Source organism: Pelodiscus sinensis, chromosome 3 (assembly GCF_049634645.1).
Source record: "Pelodiscus sinensis isolate JC-2024 chromosome 3, ASM4963464v1, whole genome shotgun sequence".
NCBI classification, from domain to species: domain Eukaryota; kingdom Metazoa; phylum Chordata; order Testudines; family Trionychidae; genus Pelodiscus; species Pelodiscus sinensis.
The window spans coordinates 166,304,363-166,317,676 of record NC_134713.1 but is presented as its reverse complement, the minus strand read 5'-3'; the positions used below and the strand labels follow the sequence as shown (position 1 = coordinate 166,317,676).

Genomic DNA, 13,314 nt, shown 5'->3' with positions numbered 1-13,314 from the left:
TTGCTAAAGCAGGCATGAAGACTCTGATCATACAAATATACATAAATAACTTTATGCACATTCACATACATGAAGTTAATCATGTGCATAAATGTTCACAGGATTAGGATCTGTATGTTTAACAAAGGAATGCCCATGGTACTGAATAAGCTGCTTTTGTTTGAATTGCAAAACTTGTACAATTATGCAGCATAAAAGACAAACTTTTCAAGCAAGTAAATCAATTGCAGTTTTAATATATGTGTGTGTTGCTCACAGATAAGATAGAATAGGTAAAAAATGCAACTGTTCCCCCCATGGGAGCAGTTTTATATACGCAAATATATGTAACTTGAAGATACTTCAGACAAAATACCTCACGTAATCTATCCATTTTAATGTCACAATCTACTGAATCTGTATATCTTATTTTGGTGCTTCATTCTTTATGATTTTAAATGTGCAAACATAAGACCTCAATAGTGCTCCCGGAAGTCTCAATGCCTGGGTGATCAACATGACTACTTGAGAACAGTTTTGTTTGTCCTTTAAGTCTAAGCAGCAGTTGGTCTTAGGACAACATGTGACCAAACCAACCTATACTGGTATACCAGTTTAACCAGGTAATTTTCCATGGAAGGGGGGAGGTGTAGAAACAAAGGATTCATGCCCAAAAGGAAGTCTATTTAAGTTGTAAGGCTATCAGTCTCTTTGTCCTTGGCTGGTGTGACACACCCAAAAGGACAGCTGGAGACCCCAGAGAGAGTAAAAGATCTTCTTTGGCTTGAAGGCTTGCCTAAAATAAGAACAGTGTTAGGGTAAGTGTGTAATAAGCTTTAATGTATTAGAACTCGGCATGCATTTTCTTTTCTTTTAATTTTGTGTTTTGCTTTGCTCTGTGTTTTCACTTGCACCCACTTAAATCCTACTGTTTGTACTTAATAAAATTACTTTTATTTCCTTTCAAGCCCAGTGTAAATAATTGTTACCTGGGGGAAACAATCAGTGTGTACATCCTTCTTGAATTGTTAAAGGGGGCTTATTTGAATGAGCTTTCAACATGTGAAACTCACACAGTGAAAGACTGATTTATTTGGGGTTTTGTTCCCGTTTGGCAATTGGTTTCCTGGATGCTGTGTCCTTGAACTGCATTCTCCCAGAGCATGAAGCGATTCAGTGTCTGCATTTTTCTTTGTGGGGAAGGGAGGGACGATTATCTCAGCTCTGTGCCATGTCTGTGGGAGACCAGGAGATCTGGCCCAGCAGCACAGGGTGGTGAAGAGCACCAGAGAGCAAGCAGGTGAGGGCCAGTGGCTTTATCAGCACACCAGAATACAGTCCCAAGTGGTCTTTTGTGACTGCACCCCATAACAAAAGATATTATCCCACATACCATGTCTCTCTCCTAGGACTAACATAAGTATAGCAACACCATTTTATAATGGATATCAGTTTTAACATGGTAGCCCTTTATTTAGTTAAACTACTAGGGTGCTATACCCTCTGCTCACTACAATCGCATCCTCTCTGGCTGCTTTCACTTCACTGAGAGAGACTGTTGACGCTGATGATGTGATGACGCCATTGTCACTCAGCAGGAACGTTCTGTCATCCAGTAGGAAAAACTTTTTTATATATAGAAAGATTATTACTTATTCAAAGCTGCAATATTTGGAGAGTTTTCTTTTGCCACATTAGATTTACAAACTACTTACCAAAACTGAACACATTTGGGATAATACATTCCACCTCAGGTAACTTCTCAAGTTTCATAACAATACAGACTGACTCTTCAGTATTTGAGTTATTTATGCTGGTAGCCATATACCCCTGGTCTGGGGAAATTCTGATACGCTGAATAATTGCATCATGAAAACCAAGATCTTCAATACTGAGTAAAAATTCAACACTTCCTTCATCTAGTACACAAAAGAATACAGACAACATTATCCAAGAACTAACACAATGAATAACAGTATTTTATATTTTGCTTTGATATTCTTCTAATGTGCAATTTATTAGTATCAAATAGTTGTCTTAATGTATGCTAAAGTTATCATAACTGAGTTTAATGATATCTGCAAAAATATTTTGTTGTTGCTGTTTTTAAAAAATCTTTACCTTTTGGAATTAAAAAATGCATGACTGATTTTTGCTTATCTTTACCCCCACTGAATTGGTCTATTTTCTATACACCCAAACTGCTGACTAAAAACAACAATTTATCATGGAAATTTCATTGTAACTCAATATAGTTTTTGATACTAATGTAAGTTGATAACTCCTCTCCCTCCCTGGTATTTAAGCGCTACTGCTCACACAAGAACAAACATATAAACAGGCCATCATGCTTAGGTTTGAAGTTAGACCAGAAGACCTCAACTTGAAGGACATGCACCCTTGGATTGGGAGTTGGAGGAATGTCCAGGAGAGCTCAGTAGGTCCAGGGGAGAGGGGGGAATGCCCCCAGCCCTTCCCTACCAACCAACTCTGTTCCAGGTCCACCCTCAAGCACATCTCTTGGTGTAAAAAGAACCTCTCATTTCAAGACTGAGCTTGATAAGTTTATGGAGGGGATGGTATAATGAGACTGCCTAGAATGGCACGTAGCCTATCTGTGACAGTCACTAGCAAAAATCCGCAATAGCTATAGATTGGGAACAAGAGGTGGAGGGCTCTGAGTTATTACAGAGAATTCCTTCTCAAGTGTTTGTCTGGTGGGTCTTGCTGATGTGCCCAAGGTTCAAATGACAGCTAGATTTGGGGATGTGAAGGAATTTCCCCTCAGGTCAAATTGGTAAACACCCTTTTCACCTTCCTCTGAAGCACGGGGCACAGGTCACTTGCTGGTTTAAACGAGAGTAAATGGTTGATTCTCTGTAACCTGACATCAGTAAATCATGCTTTAAAGGACTTCACTATGTTCAGCCAGAGGTATGGGATGGGAGGGGGAAGGTTCTGTAGCGTGAAACATGCATGAAGTTAGACTAGATCAGTGTTTCTCAACCAGTGGTACAAATACCCTTAGGAGTACTAGAGAGAAGTCTGAGGGGTACGTCAACACAACTGAAATTTGGAGAAAACTGAATTTTTGTTTTAAGTTTTACAACGCTTTATTATTTTTGCACTTTTTACCCCCCAAAATGTCATCGCTCGCCCGGCTACCATTAAGTTGTTTAAACAAATGTGTTGCAATGGTAGAAAAAAATGTGAGAGTCTGAAAACAGCTGGTACTGGGGGTACTTATATATATATTTTTTAAAGGGGTGCTTTATAAAAAAAAGGTCAAGAAACACTGGACTAGATGATCATAGTGATCCCTTTAGGCCTTAAAAAGTTGGAGACTTTTGTTGATTACATTAACCTAATACATGTAATCATACTACATTATTCTCCACTTCCTGTCCCACTTTCCAGAATCTGGACTCTGAAGTGTTTACTTCTTTTCTAAAATTTGTTTAATCATTTTATCATTTAAAATATCATTTGACCTATTTTTTGTTTTAAAATTTCAAAACATTTTCAAGTAACAGAGATGGTTAAGCTTGAAGCTAAGTAAAGTATCCCACAAAGTCAATGCACGTGGAAAGATGTGAGCAATTATAATAGCCAAGAAATATCTTACCATCATCTGCTTTTGAACGAAATATGCAGCCATTTTCTTCAAAGTAAACACAATCCCCAAACCTAATCTGTTAAGCACAAAACAGACAGAATTAAATCATGGTCATCTCTTAAAGGTCAAAATAAGTCCTAAAAGTTCCTACACACAATCTGTTTTCCACTAAAGTTATATAGTACATGAATAGGCCTATGGTTTTATTTATACATATAATCTAATTCAGCAATGAATGCATAATATTTTATATACAGGCAGTCCCCAGGTTACATGGATCCGACTTACATCGGATCCCTACTTACAAACGGGGTGAGGCAACCGTGCACTAGCTGCTTCCCCCCAGCAGACCAGGGAGACACGAAGCTAGCCCCGCCCTCCCCAGCAGACCAGGGAGATGCGGAGCGGCTTTTCTCAGCAGACACCTCAGCTTGAGAATAAAGGACTGAGGGAAGTGAGGTGTGGGAGAATAAAACTGAGCTCTGGAGAAATGTTTGGCTAGAGTTTCCCCTACAATATGTACCAGTTCCGACTTACATACAAATTCAACTTAAGAACAAACCTACAGTCCCTATCTTGTACGTAACCCGGGGACTGCCTTTACACACTATATAAAATATAAAAGAGGTGCTTGCTACACTGAAGGATTTTGTTAGGCATATTCAGAGCAGTGAAAGAGGAAAACATTTTTTCTAAAGGAACTGTAAGACATTAACAAATGGAGAAGTAATTTCCTTATTAACTACTCAAGCAAAAAGCATTATCTTATAAATAGCTAATTTAACAGAATTACCCATAATGGGAAGTTACCCAACCACATATTTCCAGGATTGGACCCTTAATTTTTGTGTCTGCAAACACGTATGTAACTGCTTAATATTAAGCACCTGAATAGTCTCACTGAAGAAAATAAAAGCAATAACTGTATTTACTAATAAGTAATTTACAAATAGAAAAAGTTGCTAACAACTTATATTTAATAGGTCAATTCACTAATTAAAGTTAAACTAAATTCTGAGTTTTCTATAAAGCTCACGAAGTAAGGACCAATCCCGGAAACACATATGCATGTGCTTAACTTTAACTATCACAACAGAACAACTGACATCAATAAGAATATTCATGGTATTAAAATCAAGTATTTCTAGAACTGGAGTTGAAGGGAGCAAAGATATTGTAGTTTGTCATCCCATCACTGCAAGGAATTAAAAGCTCAGAATCCAGTTACCATCTCCCCACTAGGGATGTTAGCTATCGGATAATTGAATAGTCGAATAACTGCATGAATTCTTATTGGTTACTTGACTATTTTAAAGTCCCCAGGACCAGCATCCAGTGCATTCCGGCCTCCCTCCCAGGGAGCACCCTGCTATCTGGGCTGCTACCTCTATATTCGAGGCAGCAGCGTGGAGTGCCAGGCGTAAGCCAATCTTCGACGGTAGTTGATTTAAAAGCCAGTTCCCCTAATGGATCAGCTGCCTGCCTCCTGCACTATTGCCTCTGATATAGAAGCAGCAGCACGGGGTGGCAGCAGCCACTGTCTGTGGGGGCTGGGGTGAGGGAGACTGACACAAAGCAGCCTCTGTCCACGGTGGCCTGGGCTGACCATGGGCAGATGTTGCTCTGGCAGCAGCCCCGCCTGTGCGGGGTCTGGGCTAGCCATGGACAGACACTGGTCCGGCAGCAGCCCCTGTCCGTGGGGGGTCAGAGCTGGCTGTGAAAAGAGGGAGCTTCGGCAGCAGCTGCTGTTTTTGTGCGTGGGGGATGTGGGAGAGTCTGAGCTCCCTGTGGACAGAGGCTGCTCACCTCCCCAACTCCGCAGACAGGGGCTGCTGCTGCGAACCAGCCTTTGTCCACGGCAAACCCAGGCTCTGATAGAGGCAGGAGCACAGAGAAGGGGGACAGGCCAAACCATGGAGCCGGTGCTGGGAGGAACCAGCTTTTAAGTCGGCTCCCCCCAGCACAGGATCCTGATTCCCCCCCTTGCTGGCTCTGGTGTGGGGGGAAATGTGTGCAGTTGACAACATTAACTGATAAGCATAGGCTTACTGGTTAATCGTAAAGTTGACTACATGTTGACATTCCTACTCCCCTCTCCATATAATGAATGGCTAAAAGCACTTAAATCTTCATTTTTATCATACAATCCACATCATTTGACAAAAAAAACAGTTTACCTTTATCCTATTTGTTAATTAATTATCATTCCTTGTTACTGACTATGGTGATATTAAGACTGCTGTTTATGTAAAATAGTTCAATTAGATTTAAGATACTATAAGCATACTCCAAACTTCTTTGTACATATTCTGTAATTATAAAATATTTAAAAATCAGAACTACAAACATATGACATTTTAAAAAACATGAAATATAAAGGCATTCATAGTAAGAACAGCTTCAACTGCCTCTTACTTGTACTAAGTTATTATGCATTTTAATTTTTTTTTGCCACTCACCATTGGGTTGCCCATGCTGAATGTATACTTGTTATACATTACTTCTAATTTTTTCTTGATTCTTTTTGCCATATCTATATATCTTGCTGAAGTTACTTTCCAGTTCTCCTGCTCTGATTTCAGAAGATCCTGCTACAAATAAATCAATGCAATCAGCCTCTGATGTCCAAAGTGATGGTTAGATGTTCTTGTCTATCACAGTCACTTAGCATCACTTATAAAATGCAAAATGAACTTAAATTGACTGGGGCTGAAATTCAACTTGTGAAATTAACTTTCAAGTCATCCTAAACAATAACTTATTTCTGTCTGAAAATATTTCACATACTGTGTACTTCAAGTAACACAATTTTATTACTAAAAAAGATTATTGTATTATTATTGAAGACAATTATTACTTTAAAAGATTAATTTTTTTCTCTGCTTTTTGTTTATTGCATGCATTCAACATGCATGCTAAGAATGTTAACTAACCAGTAATTTACTAGTCAAGTAATCCATTGAATTTCCATTGACTACTCCATAGGCACTTCCGCACTCCTCCTTTGAAATATATAAGAGCCCCCACTGGGGCTCTTGTACATTTCAAAGGAGGAATGTGGAATTCCCTGTGCAGCCCGGGACAGCAGGAAGTCCTGCTGACTCCTGGCTCCACAAGGGCGCTTACAGGGCTCTTGTGCATTTCAAAGGGTATTTCAAAGCAGAAACACTCTGATGGAGTCTGGGGTCAGCGGGGCACTCAGAGGCAACAAGGGGAGCAGTAAGGGGAGGGAATTGACTAGTCGACGATCCTTAATGCATGCTGTATAAATCATTTTTGCTGTTTCCTCTCTACAGTCCATCAGATAGGACTTGGTAATCCAAATAAATCTGTGCAGATTCAATGGGCTGTCCATGGATCCAATTATAAAATTGGAGCCTTTGTCAGTTTTCACTTTCGAGAACAATCAACAGAGGAAGATAAACATTTTTAATAAATAAAAAAGTATATCTGTACCACCATAAAACTTGGCAGAGAGAGTGGCAAGAGCAGAACCTGAAAATATACAAACTACATATTTATATATTTTTAAAAGTGTGTCTGTTTGTCCATCTGTTCCAGAATGCCTTCTAAACAATAAGAGCTAGGATCACCAAATTTGGTATTGCAGCTTCCTCTTATTCTAACTTAAAGCAAGGTCAGGTTTTGGTTGTGCTAGGACAATGGGATGTATCTCGTAGTCAACTGTTTCTCATAAATTGGAAAAAGAAGGGGTCAGGTAGGAAGAACAGTTATGCTGGGGAATGAGCACAGGGGCACAGCAAGACTATGTCTACATTGGCAAGATTTTGCACAAAAACAAGTGCTTTTGTGAAAAATCTTGCCACCTATCTACACTGGCTGTGAGTACTTGCGCAAGAACACTGACGTTCTAATGTATAAAAACAGTGCTTCTTGCACAAATAGTTTGATGCTCCCGCTCAGGGATAAGCCCTTTTGTGCGACTGTTCTTGCGCAAGAGGCTAGTGTAGACAGGCAACATCCATTTCTTGCGCAAGAAAGCCCGATGTTTAAATGGCCATCAGAGCTATCTTGCGCAAGAGAGCATCTACATTGGCACGGATTCTCTTGCGCAAAAGCACATGCCGGTATAGAAGCTCTCTTACTCAAATACTCTAATGCAAAAACTCTTGCGTTAAAGAGTATTTGCACTAAATCATGCCAGTGTAGACGTAGCCCAAGTGTCCCAGTGAGAAGCTGCTGGCTGGCAGCACCCAACACCCCAGCTTGCACCAGGGAGTCATTGCGGGTCACTGCACAGCCCCCGCTGCCTTTGGGCTGGGCTTGGGGAGCACTGGCAGAAGGCCTGCATAGCCCCTCACTGCACGTCCTGGCCATGCCTGGGGAATGCCCATGGAAGGCCTGTGTGGCCCGTCACCAGCCCTGGGCTGACCCAGGGAGAAGCTGGCAGCCAGGCTCTGTGGTCCCAACCCCGGCCCAGGCTGAACCCAGACAACGCTGGATAAGTCTTCTAGTTTTTTTTTTTTTTTTTTTTTTAAGTATATGATATATTACTGCAAACACCAACAAAGTACAAGGTGATCCAATTTATACACATACACACACCGGCAGGTAAACCATCTTCTGTGGACTTGCCTTTGTTAGAAAAATGTTATGGTGCTTAAATACAGTTTTGCAGAGTCAAATTACCTAAAATGATGCTGACCATGATGGACTAGTCTGTATGGATAAGGACAAGTTTTGTAATGGAGCGTGTCAGCTATAAATGGTTAAATCCTGATCTCTTCAGTCTGGAGATTCTTATGGGTTTTTCCAGTTCTGTTCTGATAATCCAATAGTATTTTTCTGGCAAATATTTAGATTTTAGAAAAAAAGGTACAGTATGTTGGGGGTAACCTCTGAAATCTTTTCTATTCAGAACAGTGTGGGGTGGCTTCTGAGATACTATACATCCACTAGCCCCCGAGACTATCCGTTTGCTTTCCGGCTGCGTCTAGACTGGCAAGTTTTTCCGCAAAAGTGGCTGCTTTTGCAGAAAAACTTGCCAGCTGTCTACACTGGCTGCTTGAATTTATGCAAGAACACTGACGATCTAATGTAAGATCGTCAGTGTTCTTGCGCAAATACTATGCTGCTCCCGTTTGGGAAAAAGCCCTCTTGCACAAACATATTTGCGCAAGAGGGCCAGTGTAGACAGCTAAAAACTGTTTTGTGCAAAAAAGCCCCGATGTCGAAAATGGCAATTGGGGCTTTCTTGAGCAAAACCGCGTCTAGATTGGCATGGACCCTTTTCCGCAAAAAGTGCTTTTGCACAAAAGCGTCCGTGCCAATCTAGACGCTCTTTTCCGCAAATGCTTTTAACGGAAAAACTTTTTCGTTAAAAGCATTTGCAGAAAATCATGCCAGTCTAGATGCAGCCTCCAAGAACTCAGTTCAACTCTGAACTGGTCACTGTGTGTTTATTTTTTATTGGCATGGCATACAATCAAACTATGCTTCCACTGATCAGGCTCAATATAGGGGTTAGGGATGTAAAAACATCTTAAAATAGTTAATCATTTAAATGTTTTGTTTAACCAGCTAGCTGCCTTGGGCAAGGTCCAGTTGGCTGGGCCAGTTAACTGGTTACCTCATAAAGAGGATGATAAGCCATCTGCTTACCAGGTAACTAGTTAACCTCTTATATACTTACTCAGGATTGGTACAGGGAATACCAGTTGCACAGACATTTTCTTCTATTATATACATTGTTACATTCACTATACATTGTATCACACATTTTGGGATTGACTTGGTTACTTTGTAGGAACCAATCCCAATTCACTTTTTTCCTCATCTTGTGTCCCAAGCTTATCTTGCCTATTGTTATCTTACCTAATACGGATGTCAGTGAATAGTCAACCAGATGATTAACCAGTAAGCCTAAACTTATCGATTAATTTTGTCAACTACTTGCATTCTCTCCCCATACAGAGGCAGCAAGGAGCCAGCGCTTGGGGAAGACAGCTTAAAAACTGACTCCCTCTCGTGCAGTGCTGCTGCCTCTTTCAGGTGGGTAGGAGAGACTGCTTTATGGTAGCAGCCCCTGTCTGTGGAGGGGCGGGGTGTGTGTCTGAGCTCCCCGCAGACAGAGGCTGCTCTGCATCTCCTGGAACATTTCCTTAGAGTTAGCAGCATGGTGCAGCAGGCAGGTGGTCTGCAAGGGCAGCTGGTTTTTAAATTGGCTCCCATTGCACACCAGCTCCCATGCTAGCCTGCACTGCTGCCTGATATAGAGGTAGTAGTACAGGATGGCAGGAGGCTCCCCAGGAGACCAGAGCGCACTGGTTGGTGGCTCTGCCCCCGGGGACTATAGAATAGTTGAGTAAGAATTAACCAGTAAGAATTAATGCAGTTACTCGACTATTAAATTACTCAATAGCTAACATCCCTATTACCTATTAATGGTTCCCTCTATTCCCCCTTTTCTGTTTCCAGCTTTCTGATCCATTTGCTTCCCTAAACTTGTCTGCCAAGAAATGAGGCTTCACACACGTGTCAAGCCAGGGCTGTGCAACAATAAAGTTGACACATTGAGTAATCATGGAGAAGTACATAAGTTGAAAGGTTGAACAAGGTCATTTGTCTCTGGCTATGTATACAATGCAAGGTTTTTGCGCAAAAACCCATGGAGCATCCACATCTCAAATGCGCTTTTGCGCAAGGAAATCAAGAATAAAACAGCAGAACAGAGGGCTTTTTCCGCTGTATGTAAACCTCCTTTTACGAGGCATAACTCCGTGTGCGCAAGAATTCTTGCACAAAAAGGCAAGTGTGGACATTCCAGAGGGGTTTCTTGCACAAGAAACCCCTATGGGAAAAAGCACAGGTGCTCTGATGGCCACTCTGTGAATGGCCATCAGAGCTTTCTTGAGCAAGAGCATCCAAGAGGTGTGGATGTACTCTTGTGCAAGAAGTTTTTGCACAAAAACTCTTGCACAAAAGGCTTCTTCTACATGCTTCTTGCACAAGTGTAGTCCTAGCCTCTGAGTATAATTGAAATGCCAATCCCTACTCCCCTATCTCAAAATCTTTTGGAGAAAAAATGTTTCCTTATACTACAGCACTGATCTTTCAGGACTGGCATAGTCTTCAGGGCACATCCAAACAAAATTGGCAACTTTATGATGATTGTTGGCATTATGTTTATATTTAAACTGCATACCTTGCAAGAAAAGAATCTCTGTGGCATAATGTGGCCTGGCGAATCCGTGTTTTTCCATGAATTTCCCAAACACTTTGTAAACTGAAATTCTCTTGGTTTTATTTGATTGCAAAACCGTACTATCTGATCATAGTTATGATTAAAGTAGTATCTGCAGCAACCAACACTGAAGTTCAGAGTATTCAGAAAAGATTTCACAGTCTGATGCATGATGCGCAAATCTTCACTTGACACTGTGGTTGCTCTAGACTTGCCAAGAATCCAAAATGATGTCGGGTCAGTTTAATCGGGCCCCTGATACGTTCATGGTCAGACTGACGCTGGGACTGCCTCAAAGGAGAATAGTCTTTAAAGCAAACGAGGATTCAGACGGAATGCGGTAAACGTTAGCTGCCGTGTGAACGGCAGGGAATGTAAAACCGAAACCGCCTCCCCTCGCTTTGCAAGTCAGTCGCTCGTACGCGCAGGCGGCGTGTTTCTGCCGCAAGCGGCCACTGCTGCGGGGCAGCCCTTGGCGGGCCGGGGGCGGGAGGGACAGGCCCCGCCAAGCTCCCGCACACGCTCCAGTCCAGCTGTGACCCCTTCGCTGAGTCTGTGAAACGGGAGGGATTTCCCCGGCCGGCTGGACACTGCGCGTCAGCCCCGGCCCGCGGCTTAAAGCGCCGCTTGGACACGCGCGCAAGCCGGCACGAGGCGGAGGCGCGCCCGGCGCATGTTCCCCACTCACGCCTAGCAGCGGGCCAGGCACTCGGGGGCCACGACGGACCCTCCCAGACCTGCTGGAGGCAGGGACCGGAGTCCTCGCTGGCTCACGGCACAAGCTGCTGGAGAGTGGGAAGGGCCGTAAAAGGGCTCCCGCTCCGCTGCCGGAGATGAGGCTGCTTCCGAGAAGGCGCCAAGGCAACCATGACGTCACGGAAAAGCGACTCTATTCCGCGCCGGAGCCCCGCCCGACTTCCCTACAGTTAGAGCAGCGCACAGTCATTCCCAGGCACGCCCACATCCAAGATGGCGCCCGAACTAGTACCGCTTTATGTACACGGCTACCAGTACTCAAGATGTCGGCGAAAGCTGAGCGCGCCGCCGCCATCTTGGTTATGGGCAGTCGGGCTGACAGTGACTTACTATAATCTGCCTTGTTAGTTTTAAGGCACATTAACATTTTCTTTGCTATTTGAACCCCCATTTCGGGCCCGAAAATGCTTCCGGGCCCCTGCCCCTTTCGATGAAAAAATTTGGTAGATAACATGTGGGTTTCTTATTAGAACGGGACGCTTCCTTGTAGTGAAACCTCTTCCAGGTCACAGCAACCCCGGTGAGGTGCCGTATGATGTCGGGAAGGGCACAAACATGTAAGCCAGGAAACTTCTTGCCCTAAGTGAAGATGGCCGCTGTGTCCCTCCTCCCTAGCCTGGGACGGCCTCGCCGCAGCGCCTGTAAGCTCAAGTCCTCCCTCTGGTCCGCACAGGTCCCGGCTCTTCCTTCCTGGCGGCTTCTTTTCCCCTTGAGCTTCCCTCGGCTCCTCTCTCGCCTGTTCCCAGCAACCTCAGCATGACGGAGGCTACAGCCTGGCTTGGGAGCATCCCGGTCCCTGCTGGCGCGTGTCAGTTGCGAGGAGGAAAAGAAGAGGTAGACGCTGAGGAAGGTCCGAAAGGAAGGAAACAGGGAGCCGCTAGAGCCCGCTGGAAACTGCTGAGAGAGGTATAATGCTGCTTTATATCCCCAAGGCCCTTCCCTCCCAAGGGGCCCGCAGAGTCCGCTAAACTACCTATGCACAAGAACGATGACATGCGGCCACTTCTGGGGCGTGGGGGTGATAGCTAGGATACCAACCCATGGCAAAGCATCCTCTCCCATGCGTACTGGAGTACATAAAACCATGCAGAAAAGACACGGAATCACCGGGCAGGTGTAAGGGGCTGGCTGGAGATGCTCCCTCCAGAACTGCCCCAGCCCCAAGTCTCCCACTCCCCAGGCATCCTTTATGGAGAGTGGGGGGCCATACAGGAATATTGATGGCTGTTCCTTTTCATCAGGGAGCAAGGGGGAAAAGCACAGTTTTCTGCATTCCTCACTCTGGTTGGGGAGCAAAGAGGTGCAGTAGCCATGGAGAGGTCCTTCTCACTAGGAATATTAATAATTATTTTTTTGTAAATGTGTAACTGCTGAAAATTTTAAGCAGTTACACATTTACACACAGATGGGGGCTCTGCAAGAGCTGGTATCTGGATGCAACACCGGATGTGGGGGAAGTGGAGGAGGCTTGCATATAAACATTAACAGGGCTTGCCAAGCGGCAGCGAGCCCTGCTCGCCAGCCACATGGTTCTTCGCTCTGCGCATGCACAGATCGTTCTGTGCTGGGTCTTCCGGGTTGTAATGTACTCGCCTATGGCGAGTAGATTACACATTATTTGTCAAGCCCTGAACATTAAAGTTAACCCATGAGACCAGACTCATTGGTTAAACATGTACATTAACACATCCCTACTTCTCACCTGGCTCCATACTGCTTCGTGAGAGGTGGTGGGGTAATCCTCTTTCCTAGGGGCAGC

At 43.7% G+C, this 13,314-nt stretch overlaps 2 protein-coding genes across 6 annotated transcripts in view; one reads left to right on the top strand and one right to left on the bottom strand.

The window, feature by feature from the left end:
* The window catches only part of PREPL (prolyl endopeptidase like), a 50,776-nt gene extending 39,110 nt beyond the window's left edge, over nucleotides 1-11,666 (bottom strand). The window contains exons 1-4 of one of the 3 annotated variants that reach the window (XM_006125467.3): nucleotides 10,761-11,666; nucleotides 6,055-6,186; nucleotides 3,605-3,671; nucleotides 1,695-1,898 (exon numbers count right to left, since the gene is read on the bottom strand). In XM_006125467.3, coding sequence (XP_006125529.2) covers nucleotides 1,695-1,898; nucleotides 3,605-3,671; nucleotides 6,055-6,186; nucleotides 10,761-10,970 — 613 coding nt within the window. In that variant the 5' untranslated portion in view covers nucleotides 10,971-11,666. The remainder of the gene's footprint in view (nucleotides 1-1,694; nucleotides 1,899-3,604; nucleotides 3,672-6,054; nucleotides 6,187-10,760) is intronic. The other 2 variants (XM_006125466.4, XM_025185848.2) reach the window with 2 other exon arrangements.
* Nucleotides 11,667-11,893: 227 nt separating this feature from the next.
* Nucleotides 11,894-13,314, top strand: part of CAMKMT (calmodulin-lysine N-methyltransferase) — a 361,359-nt gene continuing 359,938 nt past the window's right edge. The window contains exon 1 of one of the 3 annotated variants that reach the window (XM_075925419.1): nucleotides 11,894-12,461. In XM_075925419.1, the coding sequence (XP_075781534.1) occupies nucleotides 12,312-12,461 (150 nt within the window). In that variant the 5' untranslated portion in view covers nucleotides 11,894-12,311. The remainder of the gene's footprint in view (nucleotides 12,462-13,314) is intronic. The other 2 variants (XM_006125470.4, XM_006125469.4) reach the window with 2 other exon arrangements.